This window comes from Castor canadensis, chromosome 13 (assembly GCF_047511655.1).
Source record: "Castor canadensis chromosome 13, mCasCan1.hap1v2, whole genome shotgun sequence".
NCBI lineage: Eukaryota > Metazoa > Chordata > Mammalia > Rodentia > Castoridae > Castor > Castor canadensis.
The window spans coordinates 92,035,622-92,062,062 of NC_133398.1; the positions used below are offsets into that span (position 1 = coordinate 92,035,622).

The following is a 26,441-nucleotide window of genomic DNA, read 5'->3' on the forward strand; positions in this document are numbered from 1 at the left end:
TTAATTTTTAACATTACTGTTACTTGTTTGGAGAAACTAATTTAAGAGCAGATTAGAAAGGCAAGAATTATCTTTTATCCTGATCTTTTTTTTAAAGCTGTACAAGTCGCTCATGGATTAAAAAGCCAGGCTCTGTTTGTTCTCTTGTTGAGTTGAATGATACCCAGGATGGATCACAAAAGTCAAGTTTGGGGAATGAAGGTATTTCAAACTTTCTCAAATAATTTTAGATCTAAACGTTGTAAGACACTCCCCCACTTTCCCCCATTTTTATTAGAATGTATTTGTTGTACGGGGGCGGAGATTTATTTTTTTCTTTATTCATTTACAGGGGGATTCATTTTGACAATTCCAAATAGCCTTACATTGTACATCTCCCCCCAACCCTCTCTCTTTTCCACTTAAAGCAATTGCAAGAGGTTTCATTGTTCTATTTTGTATATGTATATGAAGTTCATCAGCCATATTCCCTCACTTTCATCTATCCCATTCACTTTCCTCGCACTGTACCTATTTTACAGTCCTGTTATTCATTATTAATTGCAAAGTCAATGTTCAAATGGGTTTCTCGAAGTATCTCTGCTGTGAGTATACTTTACATTGGCAAGTTCAACCCCTTCCATTACTCTCCCTTACCCCTTCCCTCCCACACCCCCATTATTCAACACCTTTTAATACATATTGCTAATTCCTCTGCCTGCACAGATGTAATGTATTTCGATATTATTGACACTGTCATTTCTTTTCTTTTCCTCCTCCCCCAGATTCCATAGAGTAGTTCCCCATTACTGACATGTTCTACATATAAGTTTGTATATGGTCATGTTTGTTTTTATGTATATGTTTATCTTTTGGATTTATCTTCCACATACGAGAGAAAACATGTGGCCTTTGTTTTCCTTCATCAGTTGTAGGACATCTGAGTTGTTTCTGTAGCTTGGCTATTATGAACAGAGCTGCATTAAATACCAGTATACAAGTGTCTCTATTGTATCCTGACTTATATTCCTTTGGGTATATGCCCATGAGTGGTATCATGCGTCATATAGCAATGCTACTTTTAGTTTTTTAAGGAATCTCCATACTGCTTTCCATATTGGTTGTATTAATTTACATTCCTACCAACAGTAGGAATTCTGTTTTGCTGCATCCTTGCCAACATTTGTTGTTGTATATGTTCTTGATGATAGCCATTCCATCTGGGTGACATGAAATTTTAGTGTAGTTTTTATTTGTATTTCTTTTATGGCCAGGGGAGTTGTATTTATTAGCCATTTGTACCTCTTCCTTTGAAAATTCCCTGTTCAATTCATGTGCCTATTTCTTCATTGGGGGTTGAGTGTTTTGAGCTCCCTGTAGATTCTGGATATTAGTCCCATCAGATGAATAGCTTCTCCTCCCTCCCCCTTTTTAGTCGATAATTTAAGAAGCATCTAGGAATTTTCAAAACCAGAACGTGGTAGGAATGTTTTCCAAGCTGGCAGAACTTCTTTTACATTCTCAGTTCTACCTCAGTTTTTCACTCTTTTTATTCCTTAATGCAAAGGGGTTTCTACCAATAGATTTTGGCTAAAGATGCAGACCAACTCTCTCAGAATACAGGTTTTTATATTCATACCTGAGCTAATATGCTTTATACCTTTCATTACTTCATTACTTTCGGCCTGTAAGTGCGTCAGTACACGAAAAGTATGGTTAAAGAGAATTTAAAATGAAAAGTGCTCCAGCATAAAAAAAAGAGCTTCTTTTTAAGAGTAAATGCATGAATATTTACCAAAAGTTAACTGTAAATAAACCAAAATAATTTCAAAACGTAGAAATAGTAAAGGTGTTATTCAACTAGCTATCCTTGAATTATTTATTTCTAGTCCGCAACCATGAAATGAGTGCACTAGTTCCTTCATTGAGAAAAACCTTGCTATGAAAAAACGTTGATTTACATGCTGGTGCAGGACAGTAACAAAGAGTAAAGGGCCATATTCTGAGTAAACTGCATTCTCTGATCACCATACAACTAGAAGTTAATAAGCCAAAAATTTACCCCTTTACCTAACTGGAGATTTCACATCCATCTCAGATAATTCCAGTTAAAGGCAATGACAAGCTGTGTATACAAACCTATGGGATATGATTAAAAAAAAAGTATATATATATATATATACACACACACACACACACACATATATATATGTATATATAATACACACGCACATTTAATTAAAAGTTTTTAAGTAAATGAAAATCCTGACTGTAACCTAGAAAGGTAAGGTCTCAGTTGCTATGCATTTTTTTCCTCCCCTTCCTGTTTGTCCCTTCCTCTGCTACCTCTCATTTCCTTTTGTTTTGTTTTTCTTTTTGAACTATACTTCAATTGAATATTTTTATGAACAGGTATTTTTGTTTCTGAATTTTGTTTCTTCTGTTTTAAAGATTTAAAGATTGAATGTCTCCGGGAGGGTCGAGAGTCAAATTTGCAAAAATTAAGGAATTCAGAACTTATACTTAATGAAGCTAAACAAAAAATGAGAGAACTTAAAATTAACATCAAGATGAAAGAAGATTTGATTAAAGAGTTAATAAAAACAGGTAATAGTAGTGTCCTGTATTTAAATGAACTTACATGAAGAAAAAAAAAACTTCTAGGATTGCTTCTAATGTGGTATCATTTACTTTTGTTTTTGAAACTTAGAACTATCCACTGTAGCTTGTATAACAAGATATGTTTTAGAGCCAATATGTGGACATTAGTTATCAATAGAAGTTTGTTATGTTGATATTTCATCTTTGAATTGTTTGGAGCATGGGAACTCTGTGTTGTACAGAAATCTATGGCTCTTAATTTTTCCCCAATTTAAAAATATTATACCAGGCATCTAGGAATATGTCTGAGACATTTTTCTAATTCATTTTTCCCTTGAGGTGCTGGGGATTAAACCTAGGGTCTTGTGTGTGTTTTATCACTGAGGTACATCCCAGTCAGATGGCTCTTTTTTTTTTTTTTTTGTGGTACTGGGGCTTGAATTCAGGGCCTATTGCCTTGAGTCACTCCACCAGCCCTTTTTATGATGGGATTTTTCGAGATAGGATCTCACAAACTATTTGCCTGGGCTGGCTTCAAATTGCAGTCTCCTGAGTTGCTAAGGTTAAAAGTGTGAGCGCTGGTGCCCGGCTGATGGTTCATTTTTAACATTAATTTTAAATATTCTTATTTTTTTGCTTTGTTTTTAATTTTTCTTTATTTTTACTAGCATATAATAGTAGTCGGGGGGAGTCATTGTGACATTTATATATTTGCTTATAGTATATCTTAATTAGATTCATCCCCTCCATCATTCTCTCTCACCCCCCCCACCTTCTTAGAACTATTTCCACAAGTTTTACTGTTGTAATACAAAATACATCTACCATATTCACCCTCCTTCACCTCTCTGTTAACGCCTTTCCTCCTCCCACTGGTACCTCCTCCTGGATAGGACCTGTTTTATCTTCTGCTCCTTCATATTTAATTATATTGATTATTCAAGGGGGCATTCACCTTGGTATTTCACACTTGTATATATTGTCCTTTAATCAGATTAACCCACATTATTACTTACTCTTTCTCTATTGCCCTATTATTCAGCAGCTTTCAGTGCATTTCGTTATACTTTCTTCATACACAGATTGTACTATGTTTCAGTATTATTCACTTTCTATCATTCTCTTCCTTTTCTATCTCCCCATAGTTCCCTTAGGTGTAGAGATAGTTTTTATTTCTCTAAGGATGTGAGGATTTGTTTTTGTGAGCTGTTCTTCTAGGTGAGCCAAGCTTTTAGCTCTTCTCCTTTGTCTCATATCTTTGTCAGGTTGGGGATATGTGCCAGATCTCCTTATCTGTACTAGACTTGCCTTAGAAAGGATAACTCAGGTTTTTTGTTTTTTACCCAAATGACCAGCCTTGACTACTTTGAAATTCAGTAAAGGATACTAGCATTTCTTTTTCCAACTCCATGAAAGAAACAATTGTCAGTTTTTTGGGGAACTTTTCTTGAAACCCAAGGCTATAATGACAATGACTTAAATTGTGGTGAATGCTAATATGCTGACAGCAAGAAGAAAGTGGCTTTCCCATTTCCCTGCTTTCCTGCAACTTTGGTTTCTAACTATTGTTCCCCTCCTTTCCCAACCTCTTCTGCTTTCTCAAAGCATTTTCCTTCCTCATTTCTAGTTCTATACTTGCCATGCAGTTCTAACTCCAGTTATCCCAGATATTTAATTGACTTTGACTATGCTTCTTTATCACTGGCAGGATTAAATGCCAGTTGACTCCTCTTAGGAGTATCTTGTAGCTGATCTAGAAATTTAAATGATTTCTTTATACTTACAATTTCAGGATAGTGCCTGTGGAATTTGAGGATATTTACTCCCTAGAATAAATTATCTTTCATAGAGGTTATCTCACCAAAAATACTTTTGTAGCCTGATATACCCATCCTGGTTCTTTAAAATATCTGAGCTGACATAGAGTCAGTCTTCTCCTTAGGACCAAGGACAGTTTGGAACTTACCTAAAGATCCTCAGAGGTAGTGACTAGCAAAAGGATCAATGCATGATTACTTTCCAGTTCTCTCACTGAAAACTTCTCCCAGATAGGAGCTAATTTAGTCAGCAGTAATAACAGAACGAATATATATAATCAATCTAATAAGCTTTTTTTATATCTTAATATCTCTGAAATCAGGATGTATCTTACAATCAATGGCAATGGCAGTTTAGCATTTTATCATGACATAATTGGCCCTGTTTATTTTTCTCTTAGTGTTTCATAAAATATTGGTCTGCTGAACAACTGATGAATAATTCAACATTTGTTAAAATACATAATAGTTTTATGTTTTATTGTATTTATTTTGGGGGTGTGGGGTTGATCCCAGAGTCATACATGTTAGACATCTAGGCATGCATTCTACCACTGAAGTATGCCCCCAACCCCCTAGTTATTTGTATTTAAAGTTAGTCATACAACAATAATATAATAAAAAAGTTAGTCAAATATAGTTTTAGAGTGAGAAGATAGTTTACTGTCTTTAATAGTTCAATAACTTTTTATTAAAAATTATAAGATTTTCTGTATAATGTTATACAGTGTAACAAACTGTATAACAGTGTCATATACTATTCATCCTCTGAGCTCTAGACTCCTGTTTCCTGCTGTCACGAGTTGCCAGTCTAGTTGAGAGATAGTTTCCTATTTAGAATAAATCAAAAGCAAACTTTTAGAGTCAGTATCTGGCCTTAGAATGAAAACAAATGTAGAGATTTCTATGTCCTGTTTTTCTGTATGTTCTAAATACTTTTAAGTAAAGCATTTTAAAAGAATCTTTAACAAATTTAATGTAATGAAAAAAGGAATCAGCTGTAGATTAAAAGATTCTTAAGCAAATCTTTTCTTAAGATAAAAGATTCTTAGCAATCAGATATATTGTGGACCTTTTATAGATCCTAATTAAAATAAGCCAGTTTATAAAAGACATGTTGAGGCAATTGAGGAAGTCTGAATATGGACTAATGAGTTAATGTTAATGTTAGATGTGATGACTTTGGTAATGTCTATATTTTGTATAGATGTTTATTGAAGTATGTATAAATCAGATGATATAACATCTGGGATTGCTTCAGAATATTTAAGCAAAGTAAAACAAAAGGAAGCTTAGTTGAAGCAACTGTGAAAAAATATTGATAACTATTGAATCTGAGTGGTGGGTTTTCATTTCTTCACTTCTTTACTTTTGATATGTTTATGTTTTTTCCATAGTAATTTTTTAAAATTTCAAAAAGACAGATCATGGGTAGCTGAAAGCCAAGAGACAGAGGCATTTCTAATAGCCTTCTTACCTGGAGTTTGATGTCAGTAAAACTCACTTGCAAATTCAGAGGGTCAAAAATTTCACACTAAAACACAAACAATGAACCAGGGAGAAGATCATCTGGTACCAAATGGGAACAGTCATTAAGGAACTAATTATTAAGAGGCCTAGTGGCAAGCTATGTTTGGGGGTGGGTAGGGACAGCTGGGTTTTTATGTTATACCTTAAATGTCCAGGTGGAATTTTATTTTATTTTTTTTTTTTTTCAGGTGGAATTTTAGAGTAGAGCATTTTTGTTTTAATGTTTTATTTAACACAATTTATAATTGTTATTATTGTTATTATGGTGAAGGTAATGATGCCAAATCTATAAGCAGACAGTATTCTCTGAAAGTAACAAAACTAGAGCATGAAGCAGAACAGGCAAAAGTGGAACTGACTGAAACAGAAAAGCAGCTGCAGGAACTGGAAAACAAAGATCTTTCTGACGTTGCTTTGAAGGTAAAATTACAGAAAGAATTCCGTAAGAAGATGGATGCTGCAAAGCTGAGAATCCAGGTAACTTAAAAACTATAATTGAGAAAACGTTTTTTTCCTTCCTTCCTTAAGAATCCTGCTGGGCTGGGAATGTAGCCTAGTGTTGATGAGGCCCATGGTTTGATCCCCATCACTGTAAGAAAAAAGAATGCTACTTTTGAGGATTCCTGTACCAAGTTAGGAAAGAAGTGAGATTCAGAGTAGTAGAAACTGGATGGTATCCCTCCCCCACCCCCCCAGGTTATGGTTGGTTTACATATCTTACGATCTGGGTAGTATATTTCTTTATCAATAAGTGTATTATTTTAATATTGATGTAAAAAACCACATGGTTAGAAATAGCATCCTTTTATGAAGGACAGAGGATTAAATAATGGTTAAAAATATACATAAAACATCAGGTATCTGTGTGGCACTTTGTAAACACTCAACAAATGGGAACTATTTCATATAGTTTTCTAAAACTGTAACTGATTGGTTTAAGAAAGGTTAATAACCTTGAGTAACATGATTCAACTGTAATTTTCTAATGCTTGAATTTAGCTACAACTTCAGAAATAGCTACAATTAAAAATTCTTGCTGGGAGCAGTGGCTCACTGGCCTGTTAATCAGCTACTGGGGAAGCAGAAATTGTGAGCATAGTGTTCCATGCCAGCCTGGGCAAAAAGTTAGCAAGAATCCATTCAACCAATAAGCTGGGTGTGATGGCATGCACCTGTCAGCCCAACTACACAGGAGGTGCAAATTAAGAGGATCATGGTCCAGCTTCCCTGAGCAAAAATGTGAGATCCTATTGGAAAAGTAACTAAAGCAAAAAGGGCTGGAGGCTTGGCTCAAGTGGTAAATTGCCAGCCTAGCCAAGTGTGAGGCCCTTAGTTCAAACTCCAGTACTGGAAAAAAAAAATCAAAAACCCTGTTCTAGGGCTGGAGAGGTAGCTCAGTAGTAAGAGTGCTTGCCTAGTATGTGTAAAGCCCTCGGTTCAGTTCCTACCACTGTAAAAATATTTTTTAAAAATCCTATGCTATGAGAATATTCCATTACAGAGAGATTTTGTGTAAGGAAGCCATTTCTAGATGCTTTGGGGATAGTCACAGTGCTTTGTTAATCAGATCATAATGAACATATTCCTGCTGTTTCCATTGTAGCTAGAGCTGAGTTGTAATTAACTTGTTCAGAGCATTATTATTATTTTGAGAAAGTAACTATGTCACTGTTACTTTTTTCAACAAGGTAAATATTTACTATGCATCTTTGTTATTCCAAGACCTATCACAGGTAGAGATGAAAGTCAGCCCCTCCTACAGTTTCCATGCATCAAACATCTGAATTCACTAACAGTTGTTGGCTGTACAGCCTGTCAAGTTACTACCAAGTTAAAATAATGACTTGAATGTTTGAACTGCTTCAAGGAGGAATGGTGGTTGTACATGTAACACCTGTCATTTTTCCTTCAGAATAATTATTTCAACTTAGAATTCACCTCCCAGAGTTTTGTAACCAATTTTTTTCATTTCTTGATCCTTTAAGTTAGAGACATGATGTCTTAACAAAGTACTCATTTTAACAAGACTTTAGTAGACTAAACCTAGTAAGATTTTTCCTTTGTGTTTATTGTAAAATTTTATTTATAACTTCATAGGTTTATATCCTAGCTTCATTCCTGATACAATTCTTACACTCATGAGTAACATTAATATCATATACATACACAATTTAAGCATTGTTAAGGATTTTACAAAGATTATTTTTATATTTTCTAATCTCACACAATTAAAATGGTTGTGATTAAAAGAGTAAATTAAAATTACTAATAGGGTTTAACTAGACAAGGATGGGGCTAGATGAAGATGAGTACAATAGTTGCATTTGTTGTGTGTCTACAAGGTGCCAAATATGTACCAGTGTGTATTATTTAATCATTAAGTAATGATCCTTTGAATCCTTTGAAGTGTATGTTTTCATCTTACAAGTGAGCAAACTTAAGTTTTAGAAAGGTTAAATAACTCATTCAGAATCACATAGTGATGATGACAATACCAGTTTTCAGTAATTTAATATGCCATTTTAGAATATTGAAATACTAGCATTCTCATTAATATAATGCAGTTATTTAGTTATTTCCTTTTTTTTTTTTCCTTTGGTGGTACTGCAATTTTAAACTCAGGGCATTGTGCTTGTTAGGCAAGTACTCTGCCACTGGAGGCATGCCTCTAGCCCTTTTGCTTTAGATTATTTTTTACATAGGATTTCTTAACCTACGGCCTCTCATGTAGCTGGACCACAAGTATACACAACTATGCTTTGCTTATGTGTTGAAAGGGGTCTCTTTTACTTTCTGTCTGGGCTGGCCTTGAACTCCAATCCTCTCAATCTACACTTCCCTCATTGCTGAGATTATAGGTATGAGCTGCTGTGTTCAGCCAATTATTTTCATTTTTAAAACTAAAAACTCGTGCTGGTGGAGTGGCTCAAGTGGTGGGGCACATGCCTAGCATGCGTGAGGCTCTGAGTTCAAACCCCAGTATTGCCAAAAAAAATAAACAAAAATGTTTTAAATTCAAAAAAATCTAAAATTTGAAGCTGGACACTAGTGGCTCATGCCTGTAAGTCTAGCTACTTGAGAGGCAGAGATCAGGAGGACTGAAGTTTGAGGCCAGCCCGGGCAAATAGTTTGAGTGACCTTATCTCAGAAACACCCAACATACACACATAAATACATACACACACACACATACACAGATCAGGAGGATTGAAGTTTGAGGCCAGCCCGGGCAAATAGTTTGAGAGACCTTATCTCAAAAACACCCAACACACACACACACACACACACACACACACACACACACACACACACACACACACACACACCCTACACCACACACACACGGGCTGGCAGACTGGCTCAAGCAGTAGAATATCTGCCTTAGTACATGTGAGATCCTGAGTTCAAACCCCAGTACTGCCAAAAACAATCTAAAAATCTGTATGTTTATGTCTTTAGATATATGTAGAGTTACATTTGACATTGATAGTTTAATGCTAACAAAAGGTGTCCTTTTTTGGCAGCTTGTCTGACTTTTAAGTAAGTTTATCAGGCTATCTATTGATATTTTTTATCTATTTATTTATTTTTGGTGGGAATGGGCTTTGCACTTGCAAAGCAGGCTTTCTACTGCTTGAGCCATACCTCCAGTCCATTTTGTTCTGGTTATTTTGGAGATGGGGAGTCTCATGAACTATTTGGCCAGGCTGGCCTCAAGCCACAGTCCTTCCAGACTCAGTCTCCCAAGTAGCCAGGAGTACAGGCCACCAACACTTGCCTGATATTTTCAATATTACATGAAAAAGAAACTGATATGCTGATATTATGTTATGTGGCAAAACTAGCATCCAATTCCAGATAACGGAAACCACAAAGGCCTGTGGCCTCCAAGCTAGTGGCCATGTACAGATTGTTAGTTTTTGGTCTCCAGTGATATAAGGTCAATCAGTTTGGAGCTTCCTTCATCAAAAAGTCTTGCATGAACCAGACATGGTGATGCACACCTGTAAACCCAGGAGTCAGGAGACCAAGGCAGGAGGATCAAGAATTTCTGGCCAGCCTGGGTTACACAGTGAGACCCTGTCTCAAAAAAAAAAAAAAAAGTCTTTATCCATGAAAATAATAGCAACTCAACTAAATCTAATGGTGTGTTTAGTGTTTTATCAACAGTCTAATCTAGTGCTGGTCCACAGACCACACCGTAAGCTGCAACATCTCCATGAGTCCTTACATTTAATTAAAAGAAAATGTGCTTAGGTTAACAACCTATTAATTAATTGTGGTCTGAATAATTTACGGATGACCTCCCCTTAACTTTTTTATGCCATCTAAAAGGTACTAAATGGTACAAGTGTAATATACGTTTATTTAACCAGGATTAAATTTTAACACTCTGTTGTTTTATATTGGTAGTTAAAATACTTTGAAAATGTAACAAATGTTTAATGCTATCTATAAATAATTTTAGGTGTTAAAATAATGGACACTGTCAGGGAAAATGTTGTATCAGATCATCTTAATTCAAGGAGTTAATGATTTAGGTTACAGCTGGATATAAAGAGTACAGTAGAATACTATGCAGTCACATAGAACAAATCTTAGACCTGTAAGATGCAACATGCATAAATTATTTTTAGAAGAATCAATTAGTAATTTTGTGTCAGAGAGTAGGATAGGTAGATTAGGGGTCTGGGATAAGAGAGAATCTTTAAAAATATATGTTCAGTTTTGATATTGTATAATTTTTTCATGTGCAGTTATTTTTTAAATGAAAATTCTTAATAAAAAAGTAAAGAGGGCCATTCTGCTGTGGTTGTCAGCATTAGGAACGCTCATAATTTTTAATTGTTTGCATATCTGGTGAAAATTATGATTTTTCCCAGTTGCAAAATTAGAAATGTAGAAGAACAAACAAGTGTGAACCTATCAAAAATGAATGGAAATATAGGGAAAATGGCTGCCTTTACCACTGAATGAAAAGATTGTTTAGTAGAGAGAGGTACACTTTTTCATCTTGAAATATTCCATATGATCTTAGGTCTTACAGAAGAAACAACAAGATAGTAAGAAATTGGCATCACTGTCGATACAAAATGAGAAACGTGCCAGTGAACTACAGCAGAATGTAAATCGCATGAAACATCAGAAGATACAGCTGCAAAAAAGACTTCAAGAAGAAAATGAAAAAAAGAAGGAACTGGATGCAGAAATTAAGCGAGATCAACAAAAAATCAAAGTAATATTGTCATACATTCCTTCTAAGTATAATATGAAATGTTAAATGGCTCAGAGCTAAAGAAGTCAAGGTCTTGATTTAGTTGGCTTGTGAAATATCTATCCTTGATCTTCCTTTCACTACAGTCCTACTCACTTTAAAGCTTGTTCATCTACATAGTAAAACCTATTTATTGAATTCCAAATACCGTCTTTGAAGGCTTTGACTTCACAAAAGAATAGGTATGGTGATTTTTCTTTGTAGGATCTTTAATTGAGGCTCTAGCCCCCTTCCCAGTAGTTCCTTTCTCCTTCATTGGCCTCAAACCGCAATCCTCCCAGTCTCTTGCTTTCTGAGGAACTAGGATTACAGACTTGAACCACCATGCCCAGCAAGACTTTATTTTTTTTTACAGCAGTTTTAGGTTCTCAGCAAATTTGAGAGGAAGATCTAGTCCCATACATACAGGCATAGCTTTCCCCATTATCAACATCATTGGATTTTTGATGTTGGATACAATCTACTTTCAGGCCATAAAAAATCACAGAATATTATTATCTTGGTGGAACTGGGGTTTGAACTCAGGGCTTCACACTAGCAAAGGAAGTACTCACAAAGCAGGCAGTCTACTGCTTGAGCCATACCTGTAGTCCAAAATCACAGAATCTAGTTACAGAGGGAACTTAAGAATTGTTGCTCATTTTTTAACTTCTGTTTTCTTTTTTTTTTTTCTGGGACTGGGGATTAAACTCAGAGCCTTGTGCTTGTGAGGCAGGTGATCTACTGCTTGACCTACTCCTCCGGCCCATATTTGCTCATTTTTTAATAGCCACTTTATTGGTATATAATTCACATACTGTACAATGGATTTTGGTGTATCATTTTAATTTTTATAAGCTGTGGTAATATATATATAAAACATAAAATTTATAATTTTAACAACTTTAGTATATAATTCAGTGGCACTAATAATACAGTGTTGTATAGCCATCATCCTTGTTTCCAAAACCATTTCATCATCCCAAAGACAAACTCTATCATTGAGCAATAATGCCCCATTTTTGTCTTCTTTCAGCTTCTAATAACCTCTAATCTACTGTCTGTCTCTATGAATGTGATTTTTCTAGATACTTCATGTAAATGGAATCCTGCAACATCTGTCCTTTTATGTCTGACTTACTCCAGTTAGCATAATGTTGTACCATGTATCAGAACTTTATTCTTTTTATGGCCAAATAATACTCCATTGCAAAGCTAGGTGCAGTGGCATGCACCTTTAGTCCTAGCTACTTGGGAGGATTAGGTGGGATGATCTCTTGAGTCCAGAAGTTTGAGGCTAGCCTGGGCAACATAGCAAGAACCCATTTTAAAAAAACCCAACAGTAGAAACCACCTTTATATGGATAATACCACATTTTATTTATCCATTCATCCATTGATGGACAGTGAGTTGTTTTTACCTTTTGGCTATTGTGAATAATGATAAGAACATTGGCATATGAATAAGTGTTCCTGCTTTCAGTACCTTTTGGGTATGTACCTAAGAGTAAAATTTCTGGGTCATATGGTAACTATGTGTAGCCCTTTGAGGAAATGCCAGTGGTTTCCAGCATCATTTTGCATTCTCACCAGCTATGTATGAATGTTCTAATTCCTCCCTATCTCATTATTATTTTCTATTTTATTGTAGCCAGCAAAGTAGGTGTGAAGTAGTATCTTTTTTTGGGGTGGGGGTGGTGGGCAACATTAGGGTTTGAACTCAGGGCCTCATACTTGCTAGGCAGATGCTCTTACTGCTTGAACCACTGCATCAGTCCTATTTGTGTTAGGTTTTTCCAAGATAGGGTCTCGTGAGTTTTTTGCCTGAGCTAGCTTCAAACTACAATCCTCCTGATCTCTGCCTCCTGAGTAGCTAGGACTAAGGTGTGAGTCACCAGCACCTGGCTGAAGTAGTATCTTATTGTGGTTTTGATTTGCATTTCTCTAGTTACTAATAATGTTGAGCGTTTTTCATGTGCTTATTCGAGTATCTTTTTGAGAAATGTCGTTCATATCCTTTGTTCACTTTGTTCATTTATTTATTTCTGGTGGTACTGGGGGTTGAATTCAGGGCTTTGAGCTTGCTAGGTAGGTGTTCTATCACTTGAACCACTGTGCCAACCCTGTTTTTTGAGACAGGATCTCACTATGTTTCACAGGTTGTCCTTGAACTCACTGTGTAGATTAGGCTGGCCTTGAACTCTCAGTCCTCCTACCTTAGCCTCCTGAGTGCTGGGATTACAGTAGGCACCACCACACCCAGCCATGTTCACTTTTTAATTGGGCTGTTTACCTTGTTAAGTTGTAGGAATTCTTTACATATTCTGGACATTAAGCCTTGTCAGATACATGATTTCCAGATATGTTTTCCCATTACTTAGGTTGTCTTTAAACTCGTTATTTTATTTCTTTCGAGACTGGTTCTCAAGATGTTGCCCAGGTTGATCTCAAACTCATGAACTCAAGTGATCCTCCCACTTTGGCCTCCTGAGTAGTTGAGACTACAGATGTACACCACTGTAAACAACTTACACATTTACATATTCTTTCATGCACAAAAGTTTTTAATTTTGAAGTCCAATTTATCTATTTTTTTCTTTGTTGCTCATGCTTTTGTTGTCAAATCTAGAACCCATTGCCAAATCCAAGGTCATGAAGACTTAGCCCTAGGTTTTCTGACAGGAGTTTTATGGTTTTAGATCTTATATTTAGGTGGTTAATCTATTTTGGCTCAGTTTTCGTGTATGAAGTAAAGTAGGGGTCCAACTTCATTCTTTTGCATATAGAACTCCAGGTGTGCCAGTACTATCTGCTGAAGAAACTGTTCTTTCTCCTTTGAATGGACTTGACACCCCTGTCAAAATCAGTTTGCTAGGGCAGTGGAGAGATGCTATGGTGGGGCAAATGTTGACCAAAGAGAAAAAAGTTGCTGTTACACAGGATGAGTAAGTCTAGATATCTAATATGTAGCTTTATGACTGTAGTTATGAATACTGTATTGTAAGTTGGGTAAAGTAATAAATACTTTCTGCAACACCAGCATTCAGGAGGCTGAGGCAGGAGGACCTTGAGTTTAGGGCTAGCCTGGGCTACATAAGTGAGACTGCCTCAAAACAAACCAAAACAAAAAAACCAAACAAAAGGAAAGGGAAAAAAAAAGAACATTAAGAATTTGCTAAAATAGCAGATTTTAGCTACTCTTTCTCACAAAAATGGCAATTATGTGAGTAGATAGTTATATTAATTACCTTGGCTATAGTATCATTTCACTTATATTAAAACACTATGTTGTATACCTTACATATGTATAGTTTTTATTTTAAAAAGTCATCTAGGGGGCTGGGCACACACCTGTAATTCCAGCTACTTGGGATGTAGAGGTAGGAGGATTGTGGTATGAAGCTGGCCAAAAGCACAAGACCATGTCTGAAAAACAAACTAAAAGCAAAATGGGTTGTAGGCATGGCTCAAGTGATAGGTACTTGGCTCACAAGTTCAGGGTCAGGAGTTCAAACTCCAGTACTGCAAAAAATAAAAGTCAGTTGACCATACATGTGTGGTTTTTAAACTCTCGGCTCTATTCCACTGGTGTAGATTTCTGTCCTCATGCCAGGACCACATTGTTTTGATTAGGGAAGCCTGGTAGTAAGTTTTAAAATTGAGAAGTTCTCCAACTTTGGTCTTCTTTCTCAAGGTTGCCTTCAAGTCATCTGCAATTCTGTATGAATCTGAGGATTAGCTTTTACATTTCTGCAAAAGCCATTGGAAAAAATTCTTGTGGTGCTGGGTATGGAATCTAGGACTTGTATATGTTAGGCAAGTGTTCTACCACTGAACTATATCCCCCACCCTCCACTGAAATTTTGATAAGGATTGCATTTTTGATAGGGATTGCATTGAATCTATAGACTTTGTTGGCTGATATTGACATCTATTTTTTAAAGAGGGATAGTTAGTTATAATCAGTCAGTTCATTTGTTCCAGGCCAGCATGGGCTACATAGTGAGTTTCATGCTAGCCTTTCAAACATAGTAAGACCCTGACTCGAAACAATTTTTTTTTTTTTGCTATGTAACCTAGACTGCTCTGGAAGTCATTATGTAACTCAGGCTGGCCTTGAGTTTGGGATCCTTCTGTCTTTGTCTCCTAAGTGCTGGGTTGCAAGCATACTGTTGACATGGACAGCATTTAAGTCTTATGCATGCACGTGGGATGTCTTTGTTTATTTAGTCTTTAAAAATTTCATCAATGTCTTATAAATTTATTCCTAGATATTTTATTCTTTTAGATATTATAAATAGAATTGTTTTCTTAATTTCCTTGGGTTACTCATCCTTCAAAATGGTAATTATTATAGGAGTAAATACTTACTGAGTATATTCAGATGATAATATGCTAAGCACACATGTGTTTTATTTAATCCTTTTGTGTTCTATATCTTCAACTTTTCCTTTTCTCTTGTATTCTGTCTTTAAGTATCTTAGATTTTTATCATCCTAAAATTATCCTTCAACTTTATTTTTCCATATAACTATGACTTCTTTCATCTTCCCTTCATAACCAGACTTCTTAGAAAAGTTGACTGCATTTGTTTCTTCTGTTCCCATTCATTCTCTTATCCTCTTCATTCTGGGTTCTGGCTCTTCCACCACTTCAAGGCTCTTGAGTTCACTAGTGTTCTCTATGTCACTAAAGTTATTATTTTTTAAAATTAAAATTTTACTTGATCTATGATAATTGAACACATTTGTTGGGTGTGGTGTGATATTTCAGCATAAAGCCCTTATCTTAACATTCAGATGCATCCAGCATAGTTCATCACTCCATCTTGAAATAGTTTCTTCTTTACCTTCATGACATTTTACTCCTTACTTTTGCTTCTTTCTTATTTCTTTTTTAAATCTTTTTCTAGCTTATTCTATTCTATCAGTCCTTTAATAATGGAGTTCCTCAAAGATTTTGCCTATTGCTCTTGTCTTCTGTACTCTATCTTAAGTGGTCTCTCTTTTTTTTCCCCCCATGGCTAACATTAAACTCTGACAGCTCCTAGATTTAATCCTTAATCCCAATTCTGTCCTTTGATCTCCAGATTTATAAATCCAATCAACAACATTTTTGTTAAGTTGTCATAGAATTCACAATCTTCCTTGCTTAGCTCCCTTCGCGGGGAAGAGACTATAGTTCTCCAATGTGGCTTACGTTATTTATATATTTTTTCATTATATGCATATATATATTATATATGTATTTATACGTACATACACTCAGTCAGTTGGGTAAACTAGAAATTTAGGAGCCATCATTGACTTCCTCTTTATAGTATATCTTCCAGATATCTTAAATCTGTCCCATTTCTACTTCTGTTGTTTACAACCTTGGCTCTTCATCAAAGTCCCTCCTCCAGTGTAAGAATCAGGCCTGCCTGTCAGTTTTGTCTTTGAGTTTTACCTTCTCATGTCTCACAGGCCATAACTTGAACCAGCAAGATATAACATTCTCTAAATCCATGCTTGGGAAAAGAAAAACAACTCTCTTGTTCAAAGAGAACTGTATGGCAGTTTTGTTCCTTCTAATCACATTTCTAATTCTAGCAAAATGACCCATTTATGGGGAATATTGGTACCATAAAAAGGAATAGATTGCTCCAAGTGTACATTGACAGTTCCACTACTGCATGCAAAAACAGAAAACCTGCTCACAGTCCTAAAGGACATCTTTCCATGACACTCCTACTTATTCATTTTCTACTTGCCTAAACCATTTCCAGAAAATAGTATGACTTATGCATAGAACTAAGAACTCCTGAAATTATGGGTGGTGGCATGATCTTGGGTGTTGTTTGACTTCCTTAAGCACCCATTTCCTTGTATTAAGTGGAGTTTATAATAGTCACTTTCTTGCAGTATTATTGTGATGGGGGTTAAATAGTACAGATTTTTTAAAAAAAATCTAGCAGTGTCTATTACACAGTGACTTTGATATAGTAATAGGGAAAAAGGTAATAATGCCTGGAGCAACATGTATGAGAAGGAATTAGACCTACTGCAGCATATTTTAAAAATGTATACAGACAGATAGAAGTAGTAGTGATTCAACTTCAAGTATAAGGTGCCTTTATTTAAGGTGGCATTCTTTCTCATCTCATAGTTGCTAGCACCTTGAGATGGGCTAAATTGTAAGTATGAACTAGAGTTAGCAAAATAAAAATGGGGTCCAAACTCACTCATAATATAACTCAGATGGACACAGAAAATTTCATTAGTCTATAGCAGACCTGTGATCCTTGTGAGAAATAGGGTAGGAACTAACCAGATGTCCTGTCCAAATCTTACTCTGAAAATGTAAATATTTCCTTTACATAATTCTTAGGTCTCTTGAATAACAGTGCTCAGTCCCTTAGCCTCTTCCTCCCTATACTTCTTTTCCCAAGATGGCATCCAGTGTAGTGTATGTGGTAGTTGAGTGCGTGGCTTCCTCTTTCTGCATAGAATTGATTGGCTAGAATTTGTTCTTCCTTGTCTACCTTCCCCTGCTCCTGATGATATAGCCCATAGCTGGAATAACTCATAGGGTGGTCTGGCTTCCTGTTTAGAGCATGGGAATGCTTTGGCTTCATCTTGTCTCCAATGGCAATGTAAACCCGTGTTGAGACTACTACTAGGGCTATCTAGCAGCTAGCCCAGTGGCCTCTCCTTCCTCTCAGTATTGGGGCCTAGTCCCCACAATGACTGGACTGCAATTTGGCCATCTGTGACACATCAGACCAAGGAATCTAATAAGTTCCTCTTTCCTAACTGTATGTGTCACAGCCCAATCTTTGTGAAATGTGAATTAGTAGAAAAATAAAATTAAATATACAAATAAAATCCATTTTTTTTTGAGACAGGGTCTCACTGTAGTACCCAGGCTGGCCCCAAACTCATTATCCTCCTGTCTCAGCCTCCTGAGTAGGTGAAATTATAGGTGTGCTACTGTGCCCAGCTGAAGTCCATTTTTTAAATTATAGGAGTCAGTACACATAGAATTATCCTGTCAAATTGATATAAAAGTATCTAACCACAGACTTTGAATTTCTATACTTATCCATCATGGACCAGTAACAAATAGTGTGTGAAATGGGCTACTTTTCCGTGGCCTCTTTCCTGATTCCTGCCAAGCATTAGTGGTGAACAACACTGGGACTTTTGACTCTTAAGATGTGGATGGGAACTAATGAAATTTGGAAAATACTCTTCACAGGACCATGATCTCTCTTGCAAGGCTATTTTTTTTTTTATGCTGCAGACTTCTATTCATGAGCATTGAAAACTTGAGTGTTACTTTTCTTTTTGAATTTGTACTATAATAAATTCAAATACACCCATAGTAGAAGGCTGTCTTGGGTGGAGTAACTATGAAATTCGTGAGCCCAGAAGGGCAGAAAGGAAAAATCACATTTGTAATTGGTCAGACTCTTACTCTGTTATGCTAATTTGTAAACACAAAGAATGAAAAAAATTGCTCTGTTACGTTAGTGAACCTTGACTTTTGCAGTTAGATTTTTATTGCCTCAGCAAAAGGTAAAATTATTATTTTTTAAAGACCAGCTAACCATTAATGGCTTTATTTACTTAACTAATTTGCCATGCTGGGGATTAAACCTAAGGCTCTAGTATGTTAGGCAAGTGCTCTACCACTGAGCTTATACAACCCAGCCTAAAAATTACTATTTTTTTTCCAAATTCAACTTTCATCTACTCATTTTCTTTCTTTTTGCAACTAAGAAATGTTAAGAAACTTACTCCCAGGCTGTAGGTATAGGTCAGTGCTAGAGGCTCTGGGTTTAAGCTCCAGCACTGCAATGAAAAGAACAGAAAAAGAAAAGAAAGCTATTATTTATGTATTTAATGATAGCCAGGTAATAAAAATAATAAAGTGTTTTAATTTCTTTTTTTATAGGAACTACAGTTAAAAACAGAACAGGAAGAAGGTCTAAAACTGAAAGCTGAGGACCTTCATGCATTTAACTTGAAAAGGAGAAAAAGTCCTTTTAGAAATGTAGACCAACTCCAGGTTTGTCAATTCTGTTTAGTGTGTCTGGTTTTACTTCAGTTTTGGTGATTGTCTAAATAGAGGTAAAAAGAGGTGAATCTGAATAAAATCTTCAAATACTAAACTTTTTGCTACTTATGTATAAAATTTCTAATATTTCTTTTAAAACTTGTTATTAAAATTTTCTGACCCAGAAATGTTCTATATTCTTATTTCAGCAGAAATGGGTGCATTTGAAGATTGTGGAATGTAAACATGGAATCCATGTTCACTAGATTATATTTATTCCCATTATGGTCTGGCTTATTCCCATGGAGACAGGATATTTCTAAAAATCAGAGTTCTACATTCAAACAGAGTCAAATTGCATAAATGCTACATAATATATTCAAGAACTAATACTTCAGTTCCACATTTTAAAAATAAAAAGTTATAACCCATAAACTAATTTCAGAGTTCAAGGAAACTGAAAATATTATAAGAAAGTTAATGTACTTTTAAAAAAGAAAGAAAAACAGTGTACTTAAAATTGTAATTACAGGGCTGGCAGACTGGCTGAAATGGTAGAGTACCTGTCTAGCAAGCACAAAGCTCTGAGTTCAAACCCCCAGTACTGCCAAAGAAAAAATCATAATTATACTCAAAATACAAATGTATCCATCTTAACTATGAAAAAATGTGTTATTTCTTCTTAACTTTTATAAATATTATTAGTGAAATTTAGTGCATGGATGTATTCCTCCATATACCCTTTCCTCCCAGAAAAATGTATGACTGAATCGTACTTTTTTTGGGGTTTTCTCTTTATTGGAACAGAACTTAAAAAGGATTTTTTACTCATCATTCAAACCCCCCTCACAATTGAGGAATGCTTTTGACTATGTTTAAGCTAATTGCAGACTTTATAGGGTCTCCTATTGGACTATCTAAGGCTGTAACAAAACTGTGGTTGTTGAGCTGCTATTTTAGGTTTCAGTATTATAAACCACATACTGTATACATCTGGATGTAGGACTGAGTAGCTTTGTTGCTTTGGCCACTTTTTTTCTCATGCATATTTACTACCTTATTGTCTTAACATAAATTTCTAGGAGATTTTTTTAAATCGGGTTCATGAAGGACTAAAAATAACACCATATTGATTTTTTCTATTTGTTTGTTATTTTGGTGTGTTTATTTCATTACTCTGTCCAATTGATAGAGTACATCTTAGCCTTACTCTATTTATATTTGTACTTGTTTCTGAGTATCCGTAATAAAATGCTAAGGTATTGGGTAGTATTCCAACTTCTTTATAATATTTGAAGTTATCAAACTACAGTGTATATTAGGTTTCCTTCCATACTCCATTTATGTTTTCCACTCCATATTCATTTTTTCATTCCATTGATTGAATCAGACATTCACTTACTCAGTTGACATTTACTGAATGCCAACTGTATGCTAGACATTCCAGCAAGTATTATAGATGGAGAAGTAAAAAGCACAGCTCCTACAGTCAACTAATTAACTCAAAAGGAAAGACAGACTAGTAGAGCACCCCCTCCCGTGTTAAGTATTGTGATAGAGGTATGCACCTCTACAACAGAGAAAGATTCCCAGTGTGTTCTTATTAAAGATAAAATTGTCAGTCCTTTCTTTTTCATGTACTTACGCTCTTGAACGTATTTGGAGTATAAATTTTAATTTCTCATAAAACAACACAGCACAACATGTTAACTAGAACCACTTTTTTGGTTTCAGACAGGAGCATGTGTTCTCACTGGTAGTTTTAATGTTCATTTTAGAGGATTCAGCCCATCTGAATTTATATTATTACCATATAATTTTTATGGCAGAACGAAAAACAAAAATTATGTTATTTCTTTTGAATTTTAATGTAGAAATTGGATGAGCAAAAGAAATGGTTAGATGAAGAAGTAGAGAAAGTTCTGAGCCAACGCCAAGAATTAGAGGAACTAGAAGAAGACTTAAAGAAACGGGAGGCCATAGTTGCTAAGAAGGAAGCCCTGCTACAGGAGAAGAACCACCTGGAAAATAAGAAGTTGAGATCTAGTCAGGTATTCTGTTTAATTTGCTATTTGGTTCTGGTTCTAGAATTATTTTCATTAAGAGGTAAATTATGTAATTGTAAAGTTAGAAACCAAAAGAAAACTATTCCATGGGTGCATGGCTTAAGTGGTAGGCCCCGAGTTCAATACCTAGTACTGTCAGACAAAAGAAAACTATTTTTATTCTCAGTGTATTTTGCTTATTACTACTTAATGATCATCACCAAAATATTTTCAGTTTTGAAGTAAAATGTTCAATGTTCTTCAAAGTATGATATATTGTTGACTTTTTTATTGTAATAAAATATAGAAAACATAAAATGTACCTCTTTTTTGAGACAGGGTCTGGTTATATAACCCAGACTAGCCTTGAACTTGAGACCCTCCTGTCTCAGCCTCCTGAGTGCTAGGATTGTAGGCATGTGCCACCACACCTAGCCTAAAACTGACCATTTTAACCCTTTTAAAGTATACAATTCAGGATTCGAGGTTGGTCCAAGCAGTAGAGAATCTGCAAGTGCAAAGCCCTGAATTCAAGCCCCAAGGCTCACCAAAACAAAACAAAACAAAACAAAAAAATCCCCTCCAAAAAAACCCAAACACAATTCACTGGTATTAATTATATCTATAGTGTTATACAGCCACTAGGAATATCAATTTCCAAAACTATTTTTACTTCCCCAAATAGAAACTGTAAACATTAAGCAATAACTCCCCATTTCCCTTCCCTTCCAGCCCCTGGCAATCTTTATTAGTAATCTTAGTGGCATTTTAAATAAATTATATCATTTTGTGCTTTATAGTGAATACTGGTAATTTGGAAAAATAGATATGAAATCTCTCTAGCTGTCACCTAATGTTAGAGTTTAGAAGATTTTGCACAATGAAGATTTATTTTTTAATTACAAAGATTTGAGAAACTTTACAAATATTTTTCCTGGAGGTGTTGTATTTTGTGAGCCAGTTAAAGTAGTTTTATGGACAACTTTGCCTCAATTTCAACTTTTGAAAAAGAAATGATTGTGGAATAAGTAGAAGGACTAGGAAATATTTTTTGGGGGGGTGAACCTATCTATACATATTTTCAACAACAGCATCTAAAAATGAAGCTGTCTTGCTCCAACTTGAAGAAGATACCTTCACCTCTAGCCAACCTTGCATCCTGGATCAATCCATACATTGTGTCATGGAAGAGAGGATCAGTGACCTGCCCCTCTATTAGACTTGCCTTTTAGTTAGCATATAGACCTGTAGGGTCTGAGTTGATGGTGGTGTGTTTTTAGCCTCTCCACATCGATACAACAGGTAATAGTTATATATCACCTGTGGCGATGGTGATAGGAACCTATACTTACCTCTGCTTTGTCCTTTTTCCTAATCTAGAAGACCACTGAATAGAGGGTTGGGGTGGTGCCTTCAGCAAGCCAAATTGCTGGTGCCATGTCCAGGTAAAAGCTATCCCTCAAAATATGTAAATAACAGCAAAAGATTAACAAATTGAAATAGAAGAAAATTACCTGGACCTTTATGATATGTTCTGTATCACAAAAGAGAAGAAAGAGTGAAGTAAAAGAAGCATTAGGAGGAAAATAGTTTCTCTGAAATAAGATTACTTCATGATACAGAAAAAGAAAATAGGTGAAAACAGTTTTTCTATAATTTTTAGGAAGCAAGAACATTCGGAGATAAGTAGGGAGTACAAATAAATGAAGGTCACAATAAGGCAAAGCAAAGCAAAATTGATTCTTTGAAAAATTTTTTAATGAAACAGAAGAGAAACTTGAGACTAATCTCTTTTTGGAATAAAAGACAAAAAGACTTCATCTTTTCTAGTGTTTGAGAAATTATTTAGAAGATTTAATTATATGCATTTGATAGATAGACTTAAAACGTGTATCATTATATCAATAAAACGACAGAAAAGGAATATATTCACATTGTACACAAATTCAACTCAAGATAAGATGGTGGCATATATCTGTAATCCCAGCACTTGGGAGGCTGTGGCAGAGGCCAGCTGGGGCTACATAGTGAGTCCCCGTCTTAGAAAACAAAACAAAACAAAATTCAAACTGGATCATAGACTACATGTAAGAGCTAAAATTGTATAACTTAGAAGAGTACATAGGCATAAATCTTTGTGATCTTACGTTAAGTAATAGTTTCTTGGATATTATACCTAAAACACAAGCAGCAATAACAACAAAAACCCAAATAAACTGGACTTCATCTAATATTAAAAATATTTGTGGTACAAAGGACTCTTAGGAATAAAGTAAAAAAGATAACTTACAGAATGGGGAAAGTATTTGCAAATCATGTATCGGGGGTCTGGGGGTGTGGCTCAAGTGGTAGAGTGCCTGCCTATCAAGCACAAGGCCCTGATTTCAAACCCTAGTACCACAGAAAAAAGAATATATAAAGAATTCTTACAAGTCAATAATAAAAAGATAACCAGCCTCTAATTCCAGTACTTGGGAAGCTGAGCAGGAGGACTGTGCATTCAAGGTTGGCCTGGGCTATATAGTGAAACTCTGTCTCAAAAATACCAAAACAATCCTCTACCCCATCCCCACCTCCCAAAAAAAACAAGTGTTGGTGAGGAGGTAGAAAAATTGGAACCTCATCCACTGCCAATAGGATTATAAAATGTGCAGTTGCTTTGAATAACCATTTTGGAGTTCCTCAAAAGGTTAAATAAAGAGGTACTATATAACCCAGCACTTCCTTAGGTATTTGTCCAAGAGAAGTGAAAGCATATGTCTATACAAAAATTTGAACATAAATGTTCATAACATAATAACTAAAAAGTGAAAACACAAATGTTCATCAGATGATGAATGGCTAAACTGATCTATTCATACAATTGAATATTATTTGGTAATAAAAGTAATGAAGCATTGATACATGCTACAACGTGGATGATCCTGGAAAACATATGCTAAATGAAATAAGCCATCACAATAGACTACCTTTGTATAATATGATTTATATCAAATGTCCAGAATAGGCAATTCCAGGGCAGGGGGTGTAGCTCAAGTGGTAGAGCCCTTCCCTAGGAAGGGCAAGGCTCTGGGTTTAATCCCTAGTACCACAAAAAACCCAAACAGACAGACTAGGCAATTCCATAGAGACAAAAAGTAGAATAGTCGTTGCCTGGGCTAGCACGGATTAGGGAGGAAATGGAATGACTAGGAATGGTCACTGGGGAGTCATGAAAATGCCCTAAAATTGATTATGATTGTATAAATCTGAAGATACTCAAATCCATTTCTATACTTGAAATAGTTGAATTGTGTGGTATATGAATTATATCTTATTAAAGTTGTTGTTTTTAAAAAGCTATAAAAATAGTAAGGGAGATAGATTACCAAAAAAAATGTTTGTGAGATATGCAAAGCAATTAGCAGATCAGAAGAAGCTGCAATACAGGTTTAATACAGATGAGGACCAAGGCTTTTGGCTTTAGCTCTTTCTTTTCTTAAGGAAAAAATGACCTTAGTGAGATAAAACTCACGTAGAACATCAAAAAGACACAGAAATAAAAGGGCTAGGATTTTCCGAAGGCAAAAGTAAGGCATAAGATGAAAGCAGGGCATATTCTTCTCTCTTTCTAGGACAAGATGATTTATTTTCTGAAGATTGAACCAGGCACACCAGAAAGTCGGGATTAGTCAGAATACTCCAAACGGAATGAATGCAAGTCAACATATGAATTCTGAGATATCTGTTTCCTAACTCCAATTTAGATCCCAAGATGCCAGAAGCTGGATTTATATTCCCAGTAGGAAACCAGCAGATTTTCTGTAATACTTCCTGAAAAAAAAATGCCTAAAAATACTTAGATTTGGGATCTCACATATATCTTATTACCACACATCTTACTCATTTTCTGCTTGTTTGGATTTTGTTTGTATTAATATAGGATCCTAAAATAGGAGGCCTCAAACTCAAGATCCTCCTGCCTCAGCCTCCCGAGTGCTGGGATTATAGATATGCACCACCATGCCCAGCTATCTAATCAGTTTTTTAATACCTAACTCTTAAATGCTACCAACATTAAAGGAATGGCACCCCCATGAAAGATAGATACTAGGAAAAAAGGAACTCAGAAATTAGAGACAGAGCAAGAAGCTGAAAAAACTACAAAAAAGACTTTGGTATATTCGTTGTGATAAAAGATGATACTCTGTCCATAAAAGAAGAACTGTGGGTTATTGAAAACATGAAAAAAATTCTTGGGAATGAAAAGGGTAAAAGAATAAAGCTGAAAAATCTCAGAGTGAATTAAAAAATAAATCACTAGAAAATAAGAATTTAATTGGCAGATAAATCTAGGAAGACCAACATTCAAGTAATAGTAATTCCACAAAGAGAGAACAAAGAAAACGAGATTATGAAACATACAATATAAAAAAATTCTGAACACTAATGATGTGAGATTCTAGATTGAAATAACCCATCAAGAGCCTAGCAAAACATCATACTCAATGAGGAAAAACTGAAAGAACACAAAGTCAGTAATGAGACAAGGGTATCCACTCTCCCCACTTTTGTTCAGTATATTACTGGAATTCCTAGCTAGAGTAGTAGGACAAGAGAAGAAAGAAAAAAGGATTCAAATAGGGAAGGAAGAAGTCAAATTATCCTTATTTGCAGATGATATGATTCTATACTTAAAAGACCCTAAATATTCCACCAAAAAACTTCTAGATCTGATAAACATTAATTTTGTGTCTTGCTACATTAATATATAAAGATCAATACATCTTTTATATACTAAGAATCGGAAAAAAAATTCCATTCATAATAGCCTCAAAAAATAAGGGTAAACTTAACTAAGGAGGTAAAAAAAGCCCTCTACAATGAAAACTATAAAACTTGAAAAAAGAAATTGAAGATGCTAGAAGATGGAAAGATCCCCCATGTTCATGGATTGACAGAATATTTTGGAAATGGCTATACTACTGAAAGCAACCTACAGATTCAATGCTGTTCCCATCAAAATTCCAGTGTCTTTCTTTGCAAAAGTAGAAAAATCAATCCTAAAATTCATATGAAAACATAAAAGACCCTGAATAGCAAAAGCAGTCCTGAGCAAAAAGAGCAACCCTAAAGGTATCACAATTTTACAGAGCTAGAGTAACAAAACCAGCATGGTACTGGCACGAAATCAGA

General features: G+C 35.3%; 1 protein-coding gene across 10 annotated transcripts in view; it reads left to right on the forward strand.

The window, feature by feature from the left end:
• Positions 1–26,441, forward strand: part of Kif27 (kinesin family member 27) — a 103,003-nt gene that overhangs the window by 44,068 nt on the left and 32,494 nt on the right. For 9 of the 10 annotated variants that reach the window (XM_074052287.1, XM_074052283.1, XM_074052284.1 and 6 more), the window contains 6 exons: positions 98–201; positions 2,431–2,586; positions 6,199–6,404; positions 10,966–11,163; positions 19,120–19,233; positions 21,096–21,272. In XM_074052287.1, the coding sequence (XP_073908388.1) occupies positions 98–201; positions 2,431–2,586; positions 6,199–6,404; positions 10,966–11,163; positions 19,120–19,233; positions 21,096–21,272 (955 nt within the window). The remainder of the gene's footprint in view (positions 1–97; positions 202–2,430; positions 2,587–6,198; positions 6,405–10,965; positions 11,164–19,119; positions 19,234–21,095; positions 21,273–26,441) is intronic. The other variant, XM_074052286.1, reaches the window with a different exon arrangement.